The 24241-nt window shown below is 40.4% G+C and overlaps 1 protein-coding gene across 3 annotated transcripts in view; it reads left to right on the forward strand.

Annotated features, from left to right (window-relative positions):
• The window catches only part of C7H6orf118 (chromosome 7 C6orf118 homolog), a 43898-nt gene extending 23598 nt beyond the window's left edge, over positions 1-20300 (forward strand). For all 3 annotated transcript variants that reach the window (XM_027602749.2, XM_027602750.2, XM_027602751.2), the window contains exons 7-10: positions 1490-1671; positions 16203-16256; positions 16808-16869; positions 18093-20300. In XM_027602749.2, the coding sequence (XP_027458550.1) occupies positions 1490-1671; positions 16203-16256; positions 16808-16869; positions 18093-18198 (404 nt within the window). In that variant the 3' untranslated portion in view covers positions 18199-20300. The remainder of the gene's footprint in view (positions 1-1489; positions 1672-16202; positions 16257-16807; positions 16870-18092) is intronic.
• Positions 20301-24241: the final 3941 nt, after the last annotated feature.

Below are 24241 nucleotides of genomic sequence, written 5' to 3' on the forward strand. Positions count from 1 at the left end.
AAGTAGTATCACTCTTTTGAGTTGCTTTTTTTTCTACCAAAAAGGATTAGTTTTTCTTTCTCAAAAAATTCTTACCACTGTAGTCAGAACCTAACTGTGCTGTTTGATGATCAAGTTCCTTCAGCAGTGAGTTACTCTCAATAGCTCCATCTCCTTTCTGAATCCTTAAATATTGACATTTGTTGGAGCCCAGCGTGTCTTTGGTTCAATGCACACATATTTGATTCCAAATCTCTTTCCTGCCCAAATCTCTTTTTTAGGCTTGAGATCCCTATATCCAATTGCCTAGTGGATAAGGCCACTTGAGTATCCTGTAGGTGCCTCAGCTCAATACGTCCAAGATTAAACTCTCTGTTTCAATGAATGGCATCACCAAACACATGGAAGTCAAGTCAGAAAGCCTGCAGAAGAAATCTTTCCCTCTCCGCCCTATCAATCACTTTAACACAGCTTGTAGTTAGTGGCCCAGGTGGGATTCGAACCCAGCTGTCTCTTACCTCTCTGCTGCATTGAACTCCCTTCCTTCCTACTGCATCTGTTCCTAGCTATAGCAAAGCTGAAACTTAGGGATTATTTTGATACCTACTTGTCCTCTCCATCCAGATCCAGTCAGTTACCAAGCCCTCCTTGTTTCCATTCCCTAAATCATTTTTGTATCTCTTCACTTCTTTTTATGCCACAGTACTATCTTGATCTGATCTTGTTTGAATGAGTGTAGTAGCTTTCTGACTGGTGACCCTGTTCCAGCCTCACCCTTTCTCATCCACTTTGGGTGCTGCAGACAGAGCGACCATTGTGTGTGTTGATCCCAGCTGAAAGGCCTTCAATAGCTTTGACTGATTTCCTAACATATGTTATAAGACCTTTTCAGGGCGCCTGGGTGGCTCAGATGGTTAAGCGTCTGCCTTCGGCTCAGGTCATGATCCCAGGGTCCTGGGATCGAGTCCCACATCGGGCTCCTTGTTAAGCAGGGAGTCTGCTTCTCCCTCTCCCTCTGCCTTTCCCCCTGCTTCTTCTCTCTCTGTCTCTCCCGCAAATGAATAAATAAAAATCTTTAAAAAAAAAAAAAAAAAAAGACCTTTTCAGATCTCCCCCCTGCTTCCTTTCTAGTATTCATTGATGTCACTTCCTGGCCCTCAGTGTTCCCACCCTACCATGTAACTTTCTTTTTACCAAAATGTGCTAAGTTCTGCTCTTCTGCCCCTTCTTTAGCCCCTTTCTCTTGTCTAACTCCTTTCACACTTCTCCTGCAAAGTCATCCTTGCACCTTCCCCACACTATGTTAGGTGCTCAAATTGGGCACTCGATAAATCAAGGGAGGAATATCCCCATTCTTGGATCTGATAATTTTTATTCATGTGCTTGGAGCTTGAGTTACATTATATTTTATAGCTATATATAACATACATAATACTGTTAGTAATGCATAATACTATTAATAAGAGATGACATTTTAAACAGTAATACTTCGCTTTTTAAATATTTGTAGAATTATCTAAGAAAGATGTAATGAATGAGGATCACCTTACTCTTACTGAGAAGGTTGAAAAGAAGAGGTGTGAAATACTTAATAAATGGGACGAAATTCAAGCTCTTGAAAGAGAAATTAAAACAACTTTGATTCATACTGGAATTTTGCATATTACTGAAAATAGGATTAAAAGCATAGAGGTATGTAATTTATTTATTTGAATGTTTACATTGTTCTTTTGCTTAAAGATGTTGGCAAACGCATGAAGCAATTTCATTTTGCAGATGGGTAAACAATAATGGAAAAATTGGTCCAAATATATTTTCGTTACAAAACATTTGTGGCAAATGGTTAGAATAATTAAGAGATCTAGCTAAAACAACAAAAATAAAGGTGATAAAAACTCTGTAGAGTTCTGTTAAGGTTCAAATTGGATCTCTTTCAGGTCAGTTGATGTCTCTTACAGTTTAACAATTTTGTATAGAAAATGCTTGTCATAAAATTAATGACAGCCAACGTTTAGTATCCAATATGTACTAATTAGCTTGAACTGAAGCTCAAAGGATTTAAGTAACCTGCCCAATATGACATAGTTTACAGGATTCAAGCTTAATTCTTTTGGGGCTCCAAAGACCTTATTATTTTCATTGTGTCACATTGAAACTCCGTAGTTAGATTTTCAGTGAGTTGTACAATTATGTTAGAAGATAGAAGTTAGTTACTACCATTGAAAGGAGAGTCTGCTACATTAAAAGTAGCCTTTAACAATTATTACTAACCAATTTTTGATGAACAGTATAATATAGATTGCAATCTATGTTTTGAAATGTTATACTGCCCTATTTTTTATATATTATAAAATAATTTTTTATTTGTGTGGAATCTGACTCAATGTTACCATTTAGTTATAGAGTTTGTAAGTAATGTGTGATTATTATTTTTCCCATGGTTATATAGTTAAATGTATTTTCCCAGCACTGTCTTTTTTTTACGGTAATTTTTTATTGTTATGTTAATCATCACACATCATTACTTTTTGATGTAGTGTTCCATGACTCATTGTTCGTGCATAACACCCAGTGCTCCACGCAGAACGTGCCCTCTTTAATACCCATCACCAGGCTAATCCATCCCCCCACCCCCCTCCCCTCTAGAACCCTCAGTTTGTTTTTCAGAGTCCATCGTCTCCATGGTTCGTATCCCCCTCCGATTTACTCTCCTTCATTCTTCCCCTCCTGCTATCTTTTTTTTTTTAACATATAATGTATTATTTGTTTCAGAGGTACAGATCTGTGATTCAACAGTCTTGCACAATTCACAGCGCTCACCATAGCACATACCCTCCCCAATGTCTATCACCCAGCCACCCCATCCCTCCCACCCCCCACCACTCCAGCAACCCTCAGTTTGTTTCCTGAGATTAAGAATTCCTCATATCAGTGAGGTCATATGATACATGTCTTTCTCTGATTGACTTATTTCACTAAGCATAACACCCTCCAGTTCCATCCATGTTGTTGCAAATGGCAAGGATCTCATTCCTTTTGATGGCTACATAATATTCCATTGTGTATATATACCACCTCTTCTTTATCCATTCATCTGTCGATGGACATCTTGGCTCTTTCCACAGTTTGACTATTGTGGACATTGCTGCTATAAACATCGGGCTGCACGTACCCCTTTGGAACCCTTCATTTGTATCTTTGTGGTAAATACCTAGTAGTGCAATTGCTGGATCGTAGGGTAGCTCTATTTTCAACTGTTTGAGGAACCTCCATACTGTTTTCCAGAGTGGCTGCATCAGCTTGCATTCCCACCAACAGTGTAGGAGGGTTCCCCTTTCTCCGCATCCCCGCCAACATCTGTCGTTTCCTGACTTGTTAAATTTAGCCATTCTGACGGGTGTGAGGTGGTATCTCATTGAGGTTTTCATTTGGATTTCCCTGATGCCGAGCGATGTTGAGCACTTTTTCATGTGTCTGTTGGCCATTTGGATGTCTTCTTTGGAAAAATATCTGTTCATGTCTTCTGCCCATTTCTTGATTGGATTATTTGTTCTTTGGGTGTTGAGTTTGATAAGTTCTTTATAGATTTTGGATACTAGCCCTTTATCTGATATGTCATTTGCAAATATTTTCTCCCGTTCTGTCGGTTGTCTTTTGGTTTTGTGGACTGTTTCTTTTGCTGAGCAAAAGCTTTTTATCTTGATGAAATCCCCATAGTTCATTTTTGCCCTTGCTTCCCTTGCCTTTGGCGATGTTTCTAGGAAGAAGTTGCTGTGGCTGAGGTCGAAGAGGTTGCTGCCTGTGTTCTCCTTTAGGATTTTGATGGACTCCTGTCTCACATTTAGGTCTTTCAACCATTTTGAGTCTATTTTTGTGTGTGGTGTAAGGAAATGGTCCAGTTTCATTCTTCTGCACGTGGCTGTCCAATTTTCCCGACACCATTTGTTGAAGAGACTGTCTTTTTTCCATGGGACATTCTTTCCTGCTTTGTCAAAGATGAGTTGACCATAGAGTTGAGGGTCCATTTCTGGGCTCTCGATTCTGTTCCATTGATCTATGTGTCTGTTTTTGTGCCAGTATCATACTGTCTTGATGATGACAGCTTTGTGATAGAGCTGGAAGTCTGGAATTGTGATGCCGCCAGCTTTGCTTTTCTTTTACAACATTCCTCTGGCTATTCGGGGTCTCTTCTGGTTCCATACAAATTTTGGGATTATTTGTTCCATTTCTTTGAAAAAAGTGGATGGTGTTTTGATGGGGATTGCATTGAATGTGTAGATTGTTCTAGGTAGCACTGACATTCTTCACAATGTTTGTTCTTCCAATCCCATGAGCATGGAACGTTTGTCCATTTCTTTGTGTCTTCCTCAATTCCTTTCATGAGTATTTCATAGTTTTCTGAGTACAGGTCCTTTGCCTCTTTGGTTAAATTTATTCCTAGGTATCTTATGGTTTTGGGTGCAATTGTAAATGGGATTGACTCCTTGATTTGTCTCTCTTCTGTCTTGTTGTTGGTGTATAGGAATGCCACTGATTTCTGTGCATTGATTTTATATCCTGCTACTTTACTGATTTCCTGTATGAGTTCTAGCAGTTTTGGGGTGGAGTCTTTTGGGTTTTCCACATACAGTATCATATCATCTGCAAAGAGTGAGAGTTTGACTTCCTCTTTGCCAATTTGGATGCCTTTGATTTCTTTTTGTTGTCTGATTGCTGTGGCTAGGACTTCTAATACTATGTTGAATAGCAGTGGTGAGAGTGGACATCCCTGCTGCGTTCCTGATCTTAGGGGGAAGCTCTCAGCTTTTCCCCATTGAGAATGATATTCGCTGTAGGTTTTTCATAGATGGCTTTTATGATATTGAGGTATGTACCCTCTATCCCTATACTCTGAAGAGTTTTGATCAAGAAAAGATGCTGTACTGTGTCAAATGCTTTTTCTGCATCTATTGAGAGGATCATATGGTTCTTGTTCTTTCTTTTGTTAATATATTGTATCATGTTGATTGATTTGCGGATGTTGAACCATCCTTGCAGCCCAGAGATAAATCCCACTTGGTCATGGTGAATAATCCTTTTAATGTACTGTTGGATCCTTTTGGTGAGAATTTTTGCATCCATGTTCATCAAAGATATTGGTCTGTAATTCTCCTTTTTGATGCGGTCTTTGTCTGGTTTTGGGATCAAGGTAATGGTGGCCTCATAAAATGAGTTTTGAAGTTTTCCTTCCATTTCTATTTTTTGGAACAGTTTCAGGAGAATAGGTATTAATTCTTCTTTAAATGTTTGGTAGAATTCCCCTGGGAAGCCATCTGGCCCTGGGCTTTTGTTTGTTGGGAGATTTTTGATGACTGCTTCAATTTCCTTAGTGGTTATACATCTGTCCAGGTGTTCTATTTCTTCCTGGTTCAATTTTGGTAGTTGATACCTCTCTAGGAATGCACCCATTTCTTCCAGGTTATCTAATTTGCTGGCATAGATTTGCTCATAATATGTTCTTATAATTGTTTGTATTTCTTTGGTATTGGTTGTGATCTCTCCTCTTTCATTCATGATTTTGTTCATTTGGGTCATTTCTCTTTTCTTTTTGATCAGTCTGGCCAGGGGTTTATCAATCTTGTTAGTTTTTTCAAAGAACCAGCTCCTAGTTTCGTTGATCTGTTCTACTGTTCTTTTGGTTTCTATTTCATTGATTTCTCCTCTGATCTTTATGATTTCTCTTCTCCTGCTGGGTTTAGGCTTTATTTGCTGTTTTTTCTCTAAGTCCTTTATGTGTAGGGTTAGGTTGTGTATTTGAGACCTTTCTTGATTCTTGCGAAAGGCTTGTATTGCTATATACTTTCCTCTTAAGACCGCCTTTGCTGCATCTCCAAGATTTTGAACAGTTGTGCTTTCATTTTCATTGGTTTCCATGAATTTTTTAAAAATTCTTCTTTAATTTCCTGGTTGACCCATTCATTCTTTAGTAGGTTGCTCTTTAGCCTCCATGTATTTGAGTTCTTTCCGACTTTCCTCTTGTGATTCAGTTCTAGTTTCAAAGCATTGTGGTCTGAAAATATGCAGGGAATGATCCCAGTCTTTTGGTACAGGTTGAGACCTGATTTGTGACCTAGGATGTGATCTATTCTGGAGAATGTTCCATGAGGACTAGAGAAGAATGTGTATTCCGTTGCTTTGGGATGGAATGTTCTGAATATGTCTGTGAAGTCTATTTGGTCCAGTGTGTCATTTAAAGACTTTATTTCCTTGTTGATCTTTTGCTTAGATGATCTGTCCATTTCAGTCAGGGGGGTGTTAAAGTCCCCCACTATTATTGTATTGTTGTCAATGTGTTTCTTTGCTTTTGTTATTAATTGCCTTATATAATTGGCTGCTCCCATGTTAGGGGCATAGATATTTACAATTGTTAGATCTTCTTGTTAGATAGACCCTTTAAGTAGGATATAGTGTCCTTCCTCATCTCTTATTACAGTCTTTGTTTTAAAATCTAATTTGTCTGATATAAGGATTGCCACCCCAGCTTTCTTTTGGTGTCCATTAGCATGGTAAATCGTTTTCCACCCCCTCACTTTCAATGTGGGGGTGTCTTTGGGTCTAAAATGAGTCTCTTGCAGACAGCATTTTGATGGGTCTTGTTTTTTAATCCAATCTGATAGCCTGTGTCTTTTGATTGGGGCATTTAGCCCATTTACATTCAGGGTAACTATTGAAAGATATGAATTTAGTGCCATTGTGTTGCCTGTAAGGTGACTGTTACTGTATAGTGTCTGTGTTCCTTTCTGCTCTTTGCTGCTTTTAGGCTCTCTCTTTGCTTAGAGGACAGCTTTCAATATTTCTTGGAGGGCTGGTTTTGTGTTTGCAAATTCCTTTAGTTTTTGTTTGTCCTGGAAGCTTTTTATCTCTCCTTCAATTTTCAGTGAGGGCCTAGCTGGATATAGTATTCTTGGCTGCATATTTTTTCTCGTTTAGTGCTCTGAAGATATCATGCCAGTCCTTTCTGGCCTGCCTGGTCTCTGTGGATAGGTCTGTTGCCAATCTAATGTTTCTATCGTTGTAGGTTACATATCTCTTCTCTCGAGCTGCTTTCAAGATTTTCTCTTTGTCTCTGAGACTCGTAAGTTTTACTATTAGATGTCGGGGTGTTGACCTATTTTTATTGATTTTGAGAGGGGTTCTCTGTGCCTCCTGGATTTTGATGCCTGTTTCCTTCCCCACATTAGGGAAGTTCTCTGCTATAATTTGCTCCAATATACCTTCTGCCCCTCTCTCTCTTTCTTCTTCTGGGATCCCAATTATTCTAATGTTGTTTCGTCTTATGGTATCGCTTATCTCTCGAATTCTGCCCTCGTGATCCAGTAGTTGTTTATCTCTCTTTTTCTCAGCTTCTTTATTTTCCATCATTTGGTCTATATCGCTGATTCTCTCTTCTGCCTCATTTATCCTAGCAGTTAGTGCCCCCATTTTTGATTGCACCTCATCAATAGCCTTTTTGATTTTGACTTGGTTAGATTTTAGTTCTTTTATTTCTCCAGGAAGGGTGTCTCTAATAACTTCCATGCCTTTTTCAAGCCCAGCTAGTATTTTTAAAATCATGATTCTGAAGTCTAGGTCCGATATCGTACTAATGTCCGTATGGAGTATGTCCCTGGCAGACGGTACTACCTCTTGTTCTTTTTGTTGAGGTGATTTTTTTCATCTTGTCATTTTTTCCAGAGAATAGATGAATGAGAGGACAAAATGCTAACAGGTTAACAACGTGCCCAGCAAATATACTCTAAACAAATCAGAAAAGATCTGACACCAGGGGAGAAGAAAGGGAAAGAAAGAAAAAAGAAAGAGAGAGAGAAAAAAAGAAAAAGATAAAAACAAACAAAAACAGAACGAAACAAAGAAAACAGAATATGATCAAATATGATCGGGCTAGTGCATAGATCAGTGCCACACAGTAGATTTTGGGTGTATTTTGGTCTGATAGAAGAAAGTGCCTCCTAAAATTTTAAAGAAAGACTTATATATGTACAAAATAAGGGTTGATACAATGAATGGATGGAATATGAGTGTAAAGATTTTATAAAAGGAATTGATAAGAAGTTGTTTGAAAAAAGAAAGAAGATTTAAAAAAAAAAGAAAAAAAAAGGGAGAGAATGTGATCAGGCAGGAGACTAGAACAAAGCCATACACTAGAGATTCAGGGTATATTTTGATCTGTTAGAAGAAACTGTATCTCCAAATTTTAAAGAGAGAACAGCTTATATATATATATGCCAAAAATAAGGGTAACTACTATGAAGGGATAGAATATGACTCTAAAAATGAAAAATAAAAAAAATTTTTTTAAGGTATTGATAATATGTTGTTTGAAAAAGGGAAAAAGAAAAATTCATAAAAAAAAGCAGTTAAAAAAATTAACTTTGAAAGACTAATGAATCATGATAAAAAAGCCATGAATTCTATGTGCAGTATTCCCCTAGCACTGGAGTTCTCCCGTTCTCCTTGATCGGTAAACTTGGTCTTGGCTTGCTGGCTGTTCGTGCTGATCTTCTGGGGGAGGGGCCTGTTGCCGTGGTTCCCAAATGTCTTTGCCGGAGGCGGAATTGCCCCGCCCTTGTCGGTCCCGGCTAAGCAAGCTGCTCGGGTTTGCTCTCAGGAGCTTTTGTTCCCTGCAAGCTCTCGGTACAGCTTTGGAGGACCAGGGCGAAAATGGTGGCCTCCCAATCTCCGCCCGGAGGAGCTGAGAACTCGGGGCCCCGCTCCTCAGTGCGCCCCCAGAGAGAAGCAGTCACTCCCATCTCCCGGTCTCCGGCCGCACTCCGTGCTCACCCGGCTTGTGACCGAGCGTTTCTATCTCTGGCACCTGACCCCGTGTGGAGTCTCCAAACCCAGCAGGTCCCTGCGGTGCGCTCCCGCGCCGCTCCTCCCGGGGGAGGAAGGGGAGTCTCCCTGGATCTGCCGCTTGTTGGGTCCCTGCTGGAGGAGCAGTGGCCCGACTGGGCCGCGGATCACAGTTTATGGCCACCCCGAGCTGAGAGCCCGCGCCTCGGCTCCGTCTCTGCAGCCGGCTTCCCCGCTCCGATCCCTGGGAGCTCTGCCGCACTCAGGCACCCCCGGTCTTTCTGTGACCCCGAGGGTCCTGAGACCACACTGTCCCGCGAGGGTTCCACCCCCCGCTTAGCCACTGCAGCGACGTCCCTCCGCGGAGCCGGCTTCTAAAAGGTCCGATTTTGTGCTCCGCGGCTCTAGCACTTGCCAGAAGCGGCCGACGGAGGCCCCCTCCCCCGCCGTCTATCCTCCCGAATATCGCCTCGGATTCACTTCTCCGCACGTCCTACCTTCCAGTAAGTGGTCGCTTCTCTGTTCAGAGAGTTGTTGTTATTCTTCTCCTCGATCTCCTGTTGAGTTCGTAGGTGTTCAGAATGGTTTGATCCCTATTCAGCTGAATTCCTGAGGCCAGACGAAATCCAGGTCTCCTGCTCCTCCGCCATCTTGCTCCGCCTCCCCACCCCCCCTGCCCTGCAACCCCAGCACTCTTTTTTAAATCTTTTTTTTTTTTTTTAAAGCAGAAGTATACAGTGTACTGGAAGGTGGTGGTGGTTTAAGCTTCTTTTGACTTCTCTCTCTCTTTTAAAATAATATCAGATTTCCTTCTGTGTTTTTTGTTTATAGTCTGTTCTTATTTATTTAAAATTTTAAGATTTTATTTATTTATTTGAAGGAGAGGACGAGAGAGAGAGAGAGAGAGAGCGAGAGAGCACAAGCAGGGGCAGTGGCAGAGGGAAAGGGAGAAGCAGACTCCATGCTGAGCAGGGGACCTGACGTGGGGCTCCATCCTATGACTCTGAGATCATGGCCTCAACGAAAATCAAGAGATGGACACTTAATTGACTGAGCCACCCAGGTGCCCCCCAAATTTGTATTTTATATTGTATCCAGCCACCTTAACAAATTCTGCTATTAATTATGAAAGTTGAGGAACTGCTCTAGAATTTCCCTAAAATTCTCTGGGCTTTTCTTTTTTTTTTTAATTTTATTATGTTATATTAGTCACCATACAATACATCATTAGTTTTTGATGTAGTGTTCCATGATTCATTGTTTTCATATAACACCCAGTGCTCCATGCAGTATGTGCCCTCCTTAATACCCATCACTGGGCTAGCCCATCCCCCCACCCCCCCTTCCCTCTAAAACCCTCAGTTTGTTTCTCAGAGTCCATAGTCTCTCCTGGTTCATCTCCCCCTCTGATCCCCCCCCTTCATTTTTCCCTTCCTTCTCCTAATGTCCTCCATGTTATTCCTCATGTTCCACAAATAAGTGAAACCATATGGTAATTGACTTTCTCTGCTTGACTTATTTCACTTAGCATAATCTCCTCCAGTCCCGTCCATGTTGATGTAAAATTTGGGTATTCATCCTTTCTGATGGCTGAGTAATATCCCATTGCATATATGGAGCTCATCTTCTTTATCCATTCCTCTGTTGAAGGGCATCTCAGCTCTTTCCACAGTTTGGCTATTGCGGACATTCCTGCTATGAACGTTGGGGCACATATGGCCCTTCTTTTCACTACATCTGTGTCCTTGGGGTAAATACCCAGTAGTGCAATTGCTGGGTCATAAGGTAGCTCTATTTTTAATTTTTTGAGGCACCTCCACACTGTTTTCCAAAGTGGCTGTACCAATTTGCATTCCCACCAATTATATAAGAGGGTTCCCCTTTCTCCACAACCTCTCCGACATTTGTTATTTCTTGCCTTGTCAATTTTTTCCATTCTAACTGGTGTAAGGTGGTATCTTAATGTGGTTTTGATTTGAATTTCCCTGATGGCTAATGATGATGAACATTTTTTTATGTGTCTGTTAGCCATTTTCATGTCTTCTTTGAAGAAGTGTCTGTTCATGTCTTCTGCCCATTTTTTGACTTGATTATTTGTTTTTTGGGTGTTGAGTTTGAGAAGTTCTCTATAGATGTTGGATACCAGCCCTTTACCTGTAGTGTCATTTGCAAATATCTTCTCCCATTCTGTGGGTTGCGTCTTTGTTTTGTTGACTGTTTCCTTTGCTGTGCAGCTTTTTATCTTGATGAAGTCCCAAAAGTTATTTTTGCTTTTGTTTCAGTAGCCTTTGGAGATGTATCTTGAAAGAAGTTGCTGTGGGTGATGTCAAAGAGGTTACTGCTTATGTTCTCCTCTAGGATTTTGATGGATTCCTGTCTCACATTGAGGTCTCTCATCCATTTTGAATTTATCTTTGTTTATGGTATTAGAGAATGATCGAGTTTCATTCTTCTGCATGTGGCTGTCCAATTTTCCCAGCACCATTTATTGAAGAGACCATCTTTTTTCCATTGCATATTTTTTCCTGCCTTGTTGAAGATTATTTGACCATAAAGTTGAGGGTCCATATCTGGGCTCTCTATTCTGTTCCATTGGTCTATATGTCTGTTTTTGTGCAAGTACCATGCTGTCTTGGTGATCACTGCTTTGTAATACAGCTTGAAATCAGGCAACGTGATGCCCCCAACTTTGTTTTTCTTTTTCAACATTTCCTTGGCGATTTGGGGTCTTTTCTGATTCCATACAAATTTTAGGATTGTTTGTTCCAGCACTTTGAAAATAGTCATTAGAATTTTGATTGGCATGGCATTGAAGATATAGATTGCTCTGGATAGCATAGACATTTTAACAATGTTTATTCTTCTGATCCATGAGCATGGAATGTTTTTCCATCTTTTTGTGTCTTCTTCAATTTCTTTCATGAGTGTTCTGTAGTTCCTAGAGTATAGATCCTTTATCTCTTTGGTTAGGTTTATTCTGAGGTATCTTATGGTTTTTGGTGCTATTGTAAGTGGATTCGTTTCTCTAATTTCTCTTTCTACAGTTGCATTGTTAGTGTATAAGAAAGCAGCTGATTTCTGTGTATTGATTTTGTATCCTGCCTCATTACTGAATTGCTGTATGAGTTCTAGTAATTTGGGGGTGAAGTCTTTTGGATTTTCCACATAAAGTATCATGTCATCTGTGAAAAGAGAGTTTGACTTCTTCTTTGCCAATTTGAATACCTTTTATTTCTTTTTGTTGTCTGTTGTTTTGTTGCTGTTCTGATTGCTGTTGCTAGGACGTCTAGTACTATGCTGAACAATAGTGGCGAGAGTGGGCATCCTTGACGTGTTCCTGAGCTTAAGGAAAAGGCTCGCAGCTTTTTCCCACTGAGGATAATATTTGCTGTGGGTTTTTCATAGATGGATTTTATGAACTTGAGGAATGTTCCCTCTATCCCTTTATTCTGAGAGTTTTAATAAGGAAATGATGCTGTATTTTGTCAAATGCTTTTTCTGTATCAGTTAAGAGGACCATATGGTTCTTCTCTCTCCTCTTATTAATGTGTTCTATCACATTGATTGATTTGTGAATGTTGAACCACCCTCGCATCCCGGGGATAAATCCCACTTGGTTGTGGTGGATGATACTTTTCATGTATTGTTGGATCCTGTTAGCTAGGATTTTGTTGAGGATTTTGGAATCCATATTCATCAGGGATATTGGTCTGAAATTCTCCTTCTTGATGGGGTCTTTGACTGGTTTGGGGATTAAGGTAATGCTGGCCTCATAGAATGAGTCTGGAAGCTTTCCTTCTGTTTCTAATTTTTTTGAAACAGCTTCAGGAGAATAGGTATTATTTCTTCTTTGAATGTTTGGTAGAATTGCCCAGGGAATCCATCAGGCCCTGGACTCTTGTTTTTTGGGAGGTTTTTGATCACTGCATCAATCTCATTACTGGTTATTGGCCTATTCAAGTTGTCAATTTCTTCCTGTTTCAGTCTTGGGAGTTTATAGGTTTCCAGGAAGGCATCCATTTCATAGAGGTTGCTCAGTTTATTGGCATATAGTTGTTGATAATAGTTTCTAGTAATTGTTTCTGTTTCCTTGGTGTTAGTCGTGATCTCTCTTTCATTCATAATTTTATTAAGTTGGGTCCTTTCTCTTTTTTTTTTTGGATAAGTCTGGCCAGTGGTTTATCAATCTTATTAATTCTTTCAAAGAACCAGCTTCTAGTTTCGTTGATATGATCTACTGTGTTTCTGGTTTCTAATTCATTGATCTCTGCTCTAAGCTTAATTATTTCTCTTCTAGTGCGTGGCTTAGGCATCGTTTGTTGCTTTCTCTCTAGTTCTTTAACGTATAGAGTTAGTTGGTGAATTTGAAATTTTTCTGTTTTTTTGAGTGAGGCTTGGATGGCTATGTATTTCCCCCTTAGGACCGCCTTTGCAGTATTCCATAGGTTTTGGACCAATGTGTTTTCATTCTCATTGGTTTCCATGAATTGTTTAAGTTCTTCTTTGATTTCCTGGTTGACCCAAACGTTCTTGAGCAGAGTGGTCTTTAGCTTCCAAGTGTTTGAATTTCTTCCAATTTTTTTCTTGTGATTGAGTTCAGTTTTAAAGCATTATGGTCTGAGAATGTGCAGGAAATAATCTCAATTTTTGGTATTGGTTGAGACCTGATTGTGACCCAATATGTGGTCTATTCTGGAGAAAGTTCCACGTGTGATCGAGAAGAATGAATATTCTATTGTTTTAGGGTGGAATGTTTTGTATGTATATGAGGTCCATCTGGTCCAGTGTGTCATTCATAGCTCTTGTTTCTTTGTTGATTTTCTGCATAGATGATCTGTCTATTGCTGAGAGTGGAGTATTGAGGTCTCCTACAATTAACATATTGTTATCAATATGCCTCTTTATTTTGGTTAACAGTTGGCTTATGTAGATGGCTGCTTCCATGTTGGGGGCGTAGATATTTACAATTGTTAGATCTTCTTGTTGGATAGACCCTGTAAGAATGATATAGTGTCCTTCTGTGTCTCTAACTACAGTCTTTAGTTTAAAATCTAATTTGTCTGATATAAGAATTGCTACCCCAGCTTTCTTTTAAGGTCCGTTGGCATGGAAGATGGATCTTCATCCCTTCACTTCCAGTCTGGATGTATCTTTAGGTTCAAAATGAGTCTCTTGTAGACAGCATATGGGTGGGTCCTGTCTTTTTATCCAATCTGCAACCCTGTGCCTCTTTATGGGAGCATTTAGGCCATTCACGTTGCGAGTGATAATTGAAAGATATGAATTTATTGTCATCATGTTGCCTGTGAAGACGTTTTATAGATTGTCCCTGTAAATTTCTGTTGTATATCACTCTTGGGGTCTTTCTCCTTTTATAGAACTCCCCCTTAATATTTCTTGCAGGGCCGGTTTAGTGGTCACATATTCTTTCATCTTCTGCTGGTCTTGGAAGCTCTGCATCTCTCCATCCATTCTAAATGACAGCCTTGCTGGATAAAGTATTCTTGGCTGCATATTCTTCTCGTTTAGTACCCTGAATATGTCTTGCCAGGCCTTTCTGGCTTGCCAGTCTCTGTGGATAGGTCTGATGTTATTCTGATGTTCCTCCCTCTGTATGTAAGGAATCTCTTCCCCCTAACTGCCCTTAAGATGGTTTTCTTGGTTCTAAGATTTGCGAGTTTTACTATTAATGCCGGGGTGTTGGCCTGTTTTCCTTGATCTTGGGAGGGGTCCTCTCTGCCTCTAGGACATGAATGTTTGTTTCATTCCCCAGATTAGGGGAGTTCTCAGCTACGATTTGCTCAAATATATCTTCTAGTCCTCTCTCTCTCTCCACCCCCTCAGGGATTCCAATAATTCTGACATTGGAACGTTTCATGGTGTCACTTATTTCTCTGATTCTCTTTTCATGGATTCTGAGTTGTTTTTCCCTGGCCTCCTCTTTTCCCTTTTTGCCTATTAATTGGTCTTCTAGGTCACTAATTCTTTCTTCTGCCTCGCTTACCCTAGCTGTTAGATTATCTAGATTAGATTGGATCTCATTGATAGCATGTTTAAGTTCTGCCAATTCAGCTTTCATTTCTGCCCTTAGAGACTCTATGTAGCCATTAATTGATTTCTCCATTTTAGCTATTGTCTTCACAATTGCTAGCCTGAATTCCATCTCTGGCATCTTGGTTATATCTGAATCGATTTGTAAATCTGTGGCCTAAGTCATAATCTCTGAGTTTTTCCTATTTGGGGGTTTCCTCCTCCTACTCATTCTGTTGAGGGGTGGTTGAGGGAATGTAGAGAGTCCAAATTACTGACCATAACCCAAGCAAGATGCACCTGTTTTCTAGGGACCTTAGGGTTGCTGGCCTCTTGTTTTCCCAGCCTGTGTTCTGGCAGAGGGGCCTGCCGCGCCTTTACTCAGGTAACCCTGTTTGGGCAGAGTTGCCCTGCCCCCTGTGGTGGGGGAAGGGCTCATTGAAAACCAGTTTTGGGGGGCTTTTGTTCTCTGGTGGCTTTCCCTGGTGGCTTTCCGTGTCTCTTCCGAGAGTCGGAGCAGAGGAGACCATTTCCAAACCTCTGCCTCAGAGCAGAGAGATCGCAGTCTGTTCTCCAGTGAGGTCTCCAGGCCACACTATCTCCGTTTCTGTCTGTGCTGCTATGAACTTCAGCATCCTGGGTTGTGCGCCCCTCAGCAGCACTCCCAGTCCTTGCCTCCAAGTCGGGGCATGCCTCTGCCCTTTGTGCTTCTAAAACCACCAGCCACCCCCAGTTCGCACGCATGGCCCCACTCCAAGTTTCCATCCAGGGGGCTGCCCTAAAGTCCTTTCCCCATCGCTACCAGTCTGCGAGTCTGTGTACGGTCCTCAGTGCAGGAGGCTATCGCTCACCGACGGTGTAGGATCCCGACAGCTCGGTTCCCTTCCCCTTCCGTTTATCCTCTGATATCTGTCCATGGAATCACGGCTCCCCGCTTCATACCTCGAAATCAACTGCATGAGATATTCTGTTTGTAGAGATCCAGATCTATCTTCTTACATCTCAGGCTGATTTCATGGGTGTTCAGAGTGGTGTGGTAGATATCCAGCTCAATTCTGGGGACTGGTTGGAATAGGGACCCCTACTCCTCCACCATTTATTCTGTCCTCTCTCTAGGTTTTTCTAATATCAACCCTTATCTCCTCTAGTTTTTGACCTAGAAGGCTAGCATCTTTCTGTCTTTACCACATGTCCTTCAAGTCATGCTGTGTTTATTCGTGTTTTTAAATGGTGTGCTATTGGGTACTTTTGAAATCAGAATAGCATCATTTACATAATACTTTTTGTTCCATAAATGGGGGAAAGCATTTAACAAATATTCTTAACCAAGTATCTTACTTTTAAAATCATTTCTTCTTCAGACTGAAGCTATAAAATTGGAAACAGCAAATAGAATTTTAAAGAAGAAAATGCATGTAAGTTTTTGTGAGTCAATGTTTTTCAATAGAAATATTTCCTTTAGTGCTGTGTGCTTCTTGTATCATGTCCTAAGCAAAATAAGAATATATGCATTGTCTTTCTAAATGATAACTTTCTGTAATGCTGAGAATATCTCACTATGCAGACATTAGCTTAAAACTGGACAGGTGTAAGCTAACGTATTAATGAAAAAAATAAACATCCTTTTTTAAAGTTGAATATGCCAAGCAGAATTGACCATTTCTCTAACCCTTGCACATGTAACAATGAGTTGTAATGAGTTTATTTTGTAACAAGGGATGTAATGAACCGGTTCCTCTAATGACTTTCAGGACACCCTTCCAGAATACATACTAACAATTTGCTGCTTAACAGATTGTAATTTTGTTTCAATTAGATATGTATATCCCTCTGTATTATATACAGTATACATTAGTATGTTATACCTGATTCTAGAAGTGGTATTCCATTTTGACTCAATCTTATTATCATATAAGATCAGTATCATGCCATTATACATGACCAAAGGATTTTTGATTCTCGGTAGGTTATTGAAAACCAGGTGAAGCAGACCATGGAGAATAATAAGATGAGTGAGGAAGAGCAGCGGTAAGTATTGATGACATGATAAAAAAGTGGGACAATCTCAGGCTATTCTCAAAACCGTCCACTCAAATCTGCATTAGACGAGACCGTGCTTCTGAAAGGTTTATATTCCCAAGAGTGTTAACTTTAAATATACACGTTACATCCTTTCCTGTGCTCAACAATGCTGAGCCCAAGATTTAAATCTCAATCACCATATATTACTTGGCAATGTAGAAATAAATTCTTTGGAAAGAACTGAAGAATTGAGGGTAAATTCTCATGGGCAGGGATCAGGAAGGTGGGGAGGCAGGTGACCGTGGTGGCTTTCTTTTCTCAAATTCTGTGGCTTTAGTGATATTAAATTTTTGAAGAACACTGTACATGTATTACTCTGATAATTTTAATTTTTAAAAATGAAATGGCTGATTTATATTATCAATTACATAAATTTAGCTTTATATAGTTAATTTTCCTAGAATTGGTACTACAGGTCAAATTTTACGATTTGATAAGGCTGGGAGTAGCAGAAAATCATTGGTGGTTTAAGTATGGAAAGTGCTAACTTGTAACAATAGTAAAAAGACATTTAGTTGTAGGTGGCCTTGGTTCAATGATAATATCAAGGAACCAATGTTCTTCTGTCTTTCTTCTCTGTTTTCCTTGAGTATGGTTTTCCTCCTGGAGGCCTCAATATGGCTATCTTCAGGCATGGGTCCGCATCCCATAGAGGAATAATGGGGGAAGAGGAGGGCAAAAGGCAAAGAGCTTCTCATCAGGTTACTCTACTTCCCAGCTCACATGATAGAGAAAGTCACGGGAGAAAGGTGTTAGAATGATTGCTGAGTGAACCACACAGGTGGATTATATTATGTTGGGTGTCCTCAAAGAAAAGAATATAGAATTACAAATACAAAGTTGGGAAGGCTCCTCCCATAGTTTTGGCAATGAGAGTGAATGGACCTAAAGTTTAAACATCATTATCTCCAAAGTAAATCTAACTCTGCTGCCACACTATACTTGGTCTGAAAAATACTCCAGGGGATTGTGCCCATATACAGGGAGAATCTTTGCTACATTCAAGGCCAAAATGCTACAAAAATCCTTTAAAATGGAAGTGGAAGATTACAAAGTCTCACTTTGTGTTTTTGAGTAAATATGTCCTAAAATGAATGCTTGTTTTAAAATTTTCTCTTATGCTTAAGGCACTTTTGTCTAATCTACTGTGTTCATTTGTTGTGTTTAAGGAACCTTTGGGATTTTATTAAAGAATTTGTAAACTTAAAGGAAACAGACCATAACTCAAGTGATTGGAAAATGACCTATGAAAATTCACAGCCACCATGTGCATAACACGAATGTTTGCAGATGTATAAATTAATGAAGATACATCTCATTTTGTCAGTTTTAATCTCTAATAAAGTTAATGTAGTATATATATCCTACTCAAGATATTGGAATAAATACATGTATGCATGTGATTGGTTTTACTTTTGTATACATATTCATAACAATAGTAGTTCTTAGGGTATTTTCTGCTTTCCTTCCATAATTTTCTCCAAGGAAAAATACTTTCAATTATTTGATAGGAATAAGAAATTCAGCACTGCTACAATACAGATCAAATATGTTTCTTATTTGCAATGCAGGTTTATATATAAACATTTAATAAAATGTAGTAATCATAGAATTAACATTCACATAACTAAATAATCTTTACTGATTGTAAGTGATGCAGTGTTCTGAAACGTTATAGCTCTGGCCTCGTGCTTTGCAACACATGTGTCTTGACAGATTGTGATCTTCATGACAACATTGTGACTTGGATTTTTTAATGCCCACTTTGCCTATAATCTGGTCTGAGCACTTAGAGTAAATACAAGTCCAATTTCTTTGGACATCCATATACGGGGCTATGGTAAGGATCAAAGGTAAGGGTGAAGTACACGAGGGATTTGATCCTAACCTGGGAGAGTACAGTTTGAGGTCAGGGAGAGAGAGAGAGACAGAGAGATGAGCAGGGTTTGCTTCCTATGGACTAGGGGGCCAATGTCAGGGTGGTGTGTTCATCACAGCTCTGTTTAAATTCAGTAGCTCTTCCTGGGGAATGATTCATTCTGCTTTTAGAGATAAAATGGTTGCAGCTGAAACTGCAAATGTTCATATATAGAAATAAATTGGGCTTTATTAATGTTTGTTGAATTCTCTATGTTCAAGTTGCCTTCTCTTGGTTATTTATGTTCACTAGAATCTTATTAAGTAGGCACCATTATTTCCCATTATATGGGGGAGAGAATGAAAATGTGAAGGGGTGAATTGATTTGTTTAAACTACACTGTGAAAAATAGAGCAGGAATCCAATCCCAGATTTGGTTTGCTCAATTCCTAAACTTTTACCACTGCATTATGCTGTGTCATTTATATATATCACTGGTCAAGATATAGGGAAACACATTTATACATCGTCAGTGACATAAAGACCATTAGAAGTAAGAAGAAACCAACCAACAATCAAAGCTGAATTTACTCGCTTGCCAAGCAAGGGACAGCCATTCACTCAAGAGGCAAGATTCAGGGCTGATCCAATTAGAAAGTAGAGGAGGCTGATATAGAGGCAGAAGGGTGTGCTGTTTTGTTTAAGAGGACTTTAGACATTAAAGACTGAGTGGATTTGCTGGAGAGGGCCTGGGGGCTGGAAGGTCCTTTTGTTGTTTGGTCTTTATTCTGGCTGTCACAAAAGCACTGTTTTTGAAGAGATATGACATCAGTTGTAATCAAACCTTGTCAAGATCAAACTCTTGTAGCAGGCGCTTTGTTATATGAATTCTTTGGACTGATAAATTTTTCATTTAAAAGCAATATAAGTAATCCTACCAGTCATTCATGTATTCAACATTCATTAGATCCACATTCAGGTACATTTCAGACAGTCACTAGTTGCTAGAAGTATGGAATGGAGACATGGCCCCAGTCCTCAAGGAGTTGATAGCTTGTTGTACAGGCTTGTGAAAAGAATACCAACAACAAAAAAGAAAGTCTGATAAAACTAAAGGCATACAAGGATATGGGTAGGCACACTCTTACCCACTGCCAGAGCAAGTGTAAATTGGCACAAACCGTTTGGGATGTAACTTGACAACAAGCTCACCAAATACCTGTGCGTTCCCAGAATCTTGCCGCCCTGCTGGCCATGAGGGCCATGGAACTTGTTTGAGCCAGTGCGGGATGGTTGTGATAACATATGACAAGAAGGGTGAACTCTGGAAAGATCAACTTATTTGTAAAAAGAATTAAAAGGGAATACAGAGAATCAGAAATGTGACTTCTCAGTGTGGAAAAAGCTGATTGATTTCAGTTTACAGATTCAAGAGATGAGATTTTTAAAAATCTACAACCAGATTATATGTCTGAAAGTAAAGACTACATTACAGGTGTGGCCTTTTTACCAAAACCCATAGCCTCCTGTCTGAATGGACAATTAGGGACAAGCCATGAGGAGGAGGAAGGAAAGAGATCTGAGAGCAACACTAAGCAAACCATGAGCACATGGAACTGCATGGAAGCAAATGGATTGGAGGCGCACTGAGTTTTTGAGGGAGTTTGACTATTACAGGCAATCAGAAACCCAAGGTAAGTTAAGTCCATTGCTGCTCAGAAGATTGAACAGCCCTGAGTCCCCTGAACATCCCTGAAGAGGAACAGGAAGGAAGCTGAGGAAACTGTACATCCCCCAACGAACATATTCCCCAAAGCCCACTTTGGATGTGCCCGAGGAGGACGAAGGAGGGCCAAACCAGTGACAAGGACAATGAACGAGAGCTCCGTCCCAGTGCAGTCAGACTTTACCCTGCTTCTTGGTAGGGGACCCTTACAAGGTCTTCTCTGTAGGGCTTCAGAAATGCTACAGGCCATGGACTGCTGTGTGTGTGTCCTCACCCTTTTATGCATATCTATTTGTAAATGTATTGCAATTATCCTGGTTCAGAACACATGGAGAAAGCGCTGTGTATCCTTTGGGGGTCTCGGACTTTGAGCTGGCTGTCGTGACTGGGTGGGATTTGTCTCCCTTAGAGAGGAGAGCACTGTGTTTTATGCAAAGAAATAAGTAAGCGAAGAGATTGTTAATCAGAATGTGGACCATGAAAGAGCTCTTTCTCTGCTGTAGAAGTTGTAAAGACTTGTATTCCTTCCAGGCAGTGAGGCTACTGGGACCCTCGATCTTCTGTGTACTTAGTTCGTAAGCAGAGCCCACCATCTTGGACATAGAACATGAGTAAGACATAAACTTTGTCAGATCAGGCCAGTGGATATTAGGGTTAACTTGTTATTGCAGCATAACCTAGTCCATATTGATTTACTCTGTTTATACCCTAAAGAACCTAAGGAGATTTCTCTTTCTCATTTTCTCTTGTTCTCTATCTTGTCCTATCTATTATCTATCTATCTAAATATTTAATCTGTTGATGTTCACCGATTAACTCTGAAACTAGAAAATAGAAAAAGCGTCATGGTTTCTCGAGTAGGGTAGTAATGGTCCTGGTTGTCATCTTTAAATGGAACACTATAAAGCAGATAGGAGAAGTAGACCTAAATATGTCAACATGAGTAAATATCAAAAACATAATTTGTTGGGTGAAAAAAGTAAGTTTCAGTAGAGTACATACATGGTAGTATTGATATAAATAAAAGAGAAGGGGAAAAGAGAAGGCTCAGGCTGGCTTTAATATTTTAGTAGTATGTATAGTGGTTTATTTCTTTGAAAAAATACGAAGCAAATATTCTGAAATCTTAATGTATGTTTAATATTGATAGTGGATTCATAAGTATTAGTTATATTATTTTCTATAAATTTCTATAAGTATTATGCTAACACTTGTTAAACACTTATCATATACTAGACACTATTCTCTACACTTAACCTATATTCATTTAGTTCCCATGTGATCCTATATGGTAGGTTACAGTTATTATCTTATAGATTAGGAAATTGCTTATTTAAAATTTTTAAATTTTTAAATTTAAATTCCAATTTAAATATATTTTAAGAAGTGATGAATGCAATAATTTATCATGAGGCTATGGTGTAAGTATTTGTAAATGGTATAAGGAAAGTACAAAGATGAGCTCACAGAACTCAATACTATCCATGGGGGAGAAGGGACAGAAAGGCCAAATAAACTTTGTGAGTTATTTACCATTAAGTTCCCATGAGGGGAGTGGTGATTTGAGGTAGAGGGAACCATGTGAGTGAAAGAGCAAGTAGACTGGCATTGGTGCAGAGATTGGTGGTGGTGGTGGTGGTGGTGATCATGATGATGACGATGGTGGTCATAATGGTGGTGCTGATGGTGCTGGTGGTGGTGGTGATGGTGATGGTGGTAGTGATGGTGATGATGGTCATGGCAGTGATGGTGGTGGTGGTGATGGTGATGGTAGTGATAGTGGTGGTGATGGTTATGGTGGTGATAGTGGTGGTGATGGTTATGGTGGTGGTGATAGTGATCATGATGGTGGTGATGGTGGTGATGATGGTGGTGATAGTGGTGGTGGTGACGGTGATGATGATGGTGATGATGGTGGTGTTGGTGTGTGTGTGTGTGTGTGTGTGTGTGTGTGTGTGTGTGTGTGTGTGTCTTCAGAGGCTGGCGGCTGGTGGTGCTGGAAAATGAAAGGATGGAGTCAATAAGGTTTCTCACTTATGGTCTTTAAGCAGTAAAGGATCACATTTTATATTTAGAAAGATCCCTCTAACATCATTGTTAAAAAAATTAAGTATTGTAGGAGGTAGGACTGGAGAGAAGGATTCCAAATGGGAGACTACGATGGGAGTCTGGGCTGGAGGTGATGGGAGTTTGAGCTGCAGGGGAGGCAGTAAGGAGGCAAGAGGGACCAAATGCAAGGGGGTCTGAGTCAGCGTGAGGGGCTGGATGAAGATAATAAGGGGTGCAGGAGTCCAGGCCGACTCCCCGGTTTCTGGCCTGGATGACAACTCAGATGGTGCAGTCGTCCATTAAAATAGGGAACACAGAAGAGGAGTAGATTTTGAGGGTAAAGATTAGTTCATTTTGGGATATTGCGAAGCCTAATGTCTCTAGGGAATTACATCCATAGGGAGGTGTTGGGTGGAGTTGAGTCTGTGGCCCAGGTGCTAGGAGGAGACAGACATTTGGGAGTCAGCGGCAGCGGGTGGGAGTGGAAACAGGAGGAGGAAGGAAATCACCAAGGAGGGTCTCCAGAGGGAAGAGGAGGCAAACAGGGCTAGAACCCAGAGCCCTGAGCCATGAGGGTCAGGACCAAGGGGGGGGGGGGGGTTGAGTGAGAGGAGGACAGGGCTCCCGTGCCCCTGTGTACAGGAGAGCAGGTGGAGGTGGGCACAGGTTCAAGGGCGCCTACAGGCAACACATCTGGAAGCTGAGCGTTTATGCCTGTGAATTATGATTTTCTTTGTAAGTACGGAGGTGAAGCCGTGAGAAACAGAACAGGTTAAGTTTAAAGGCAGGGTCATGTGAAATCTCTTTCTTCCAGGTGTTGGCTTAGGAGTGGTCCTATCATGTCCCCGTGTTTCCTCCACCTGCTAGGCTGCGCTGTCTCTGTGCTGCCCTCTGCACACTCAGAAGCTTTTTGGATTCTGACTTGAGAGTGGTTTGCAAGAACACCCTCTCTTCCCTCTAATCCAGAATTCTGCCTCCAGGTGCTTCTGAACTGCCTTTGCTGCCAGTCTCTAGGTCTCATGTTTGAGCAGCTGACCATTCCTCAAGTTAATGTAAGTCTTCTCACATCTACTGATAAAGGACATTTTCAACCTTTACTGTCCATGGGCCCTGCCCCCTGGGCTTCCAGGGAAGCTGTTCTTTACCGTTTCCCAAGGTCAGAATGGTTTCACCAAACTTCAAAGCATGAGCTCGTTTCTGCCCTGAACACACATTGTGTATCTGTGTACATATAGCAAATAACCTAAAAGAAACACTTCAAACTAATGAAAGAGTAAAAAATCTCCCTTAGTTCCCATACCTCCCAAGCCTGCAACATTGCATATACTTTTAGTATGTGCAAGTTTGCAATTTTCTGAGATGTCCTTCCTCATGGTGATTTGTAAGTCTTGATGTCACAAAACACATGTACAGCCCTGTGTCAACACATTCTCTCTCCTGAGCTCTCTGTTCTTTGTGAAGATTGTGTATCCCGGGCAGCTGTCCTCACTTGGGCTCGAATAAAACTCTCTTCCTTTTTTTAAAAGAAATTCTAAAACGTTTGTTCATTTGGCATCGACACTGCCACCAACCGAGGCCTCTTGGGTCATGCAGCGCCCCAGACCTTTACCGTTCTGTTGCTCTGTCTCTAAGCAGACTGACTTGACTTCTTTTCTTCTTCCAGTTTTATTGAGAAATGTATTTGA

The sequence above is a fragment of the Zalophus californianus genome, chromosome 7, assembly GCF_009762305.2.
Source record: "Zalophus californianus isolate mZalCal1 chromosome 7, mZalCal1.pri.v2, whole genome shotgun sequence".
In the NCBI taxonomy this organism is placed as follows: domain Eukaryota; kingdom Metazoa; phylum Chordata; class Mammalia; order Carnivora; family Otariidae; genus Zalophus; species Zalophus californianus.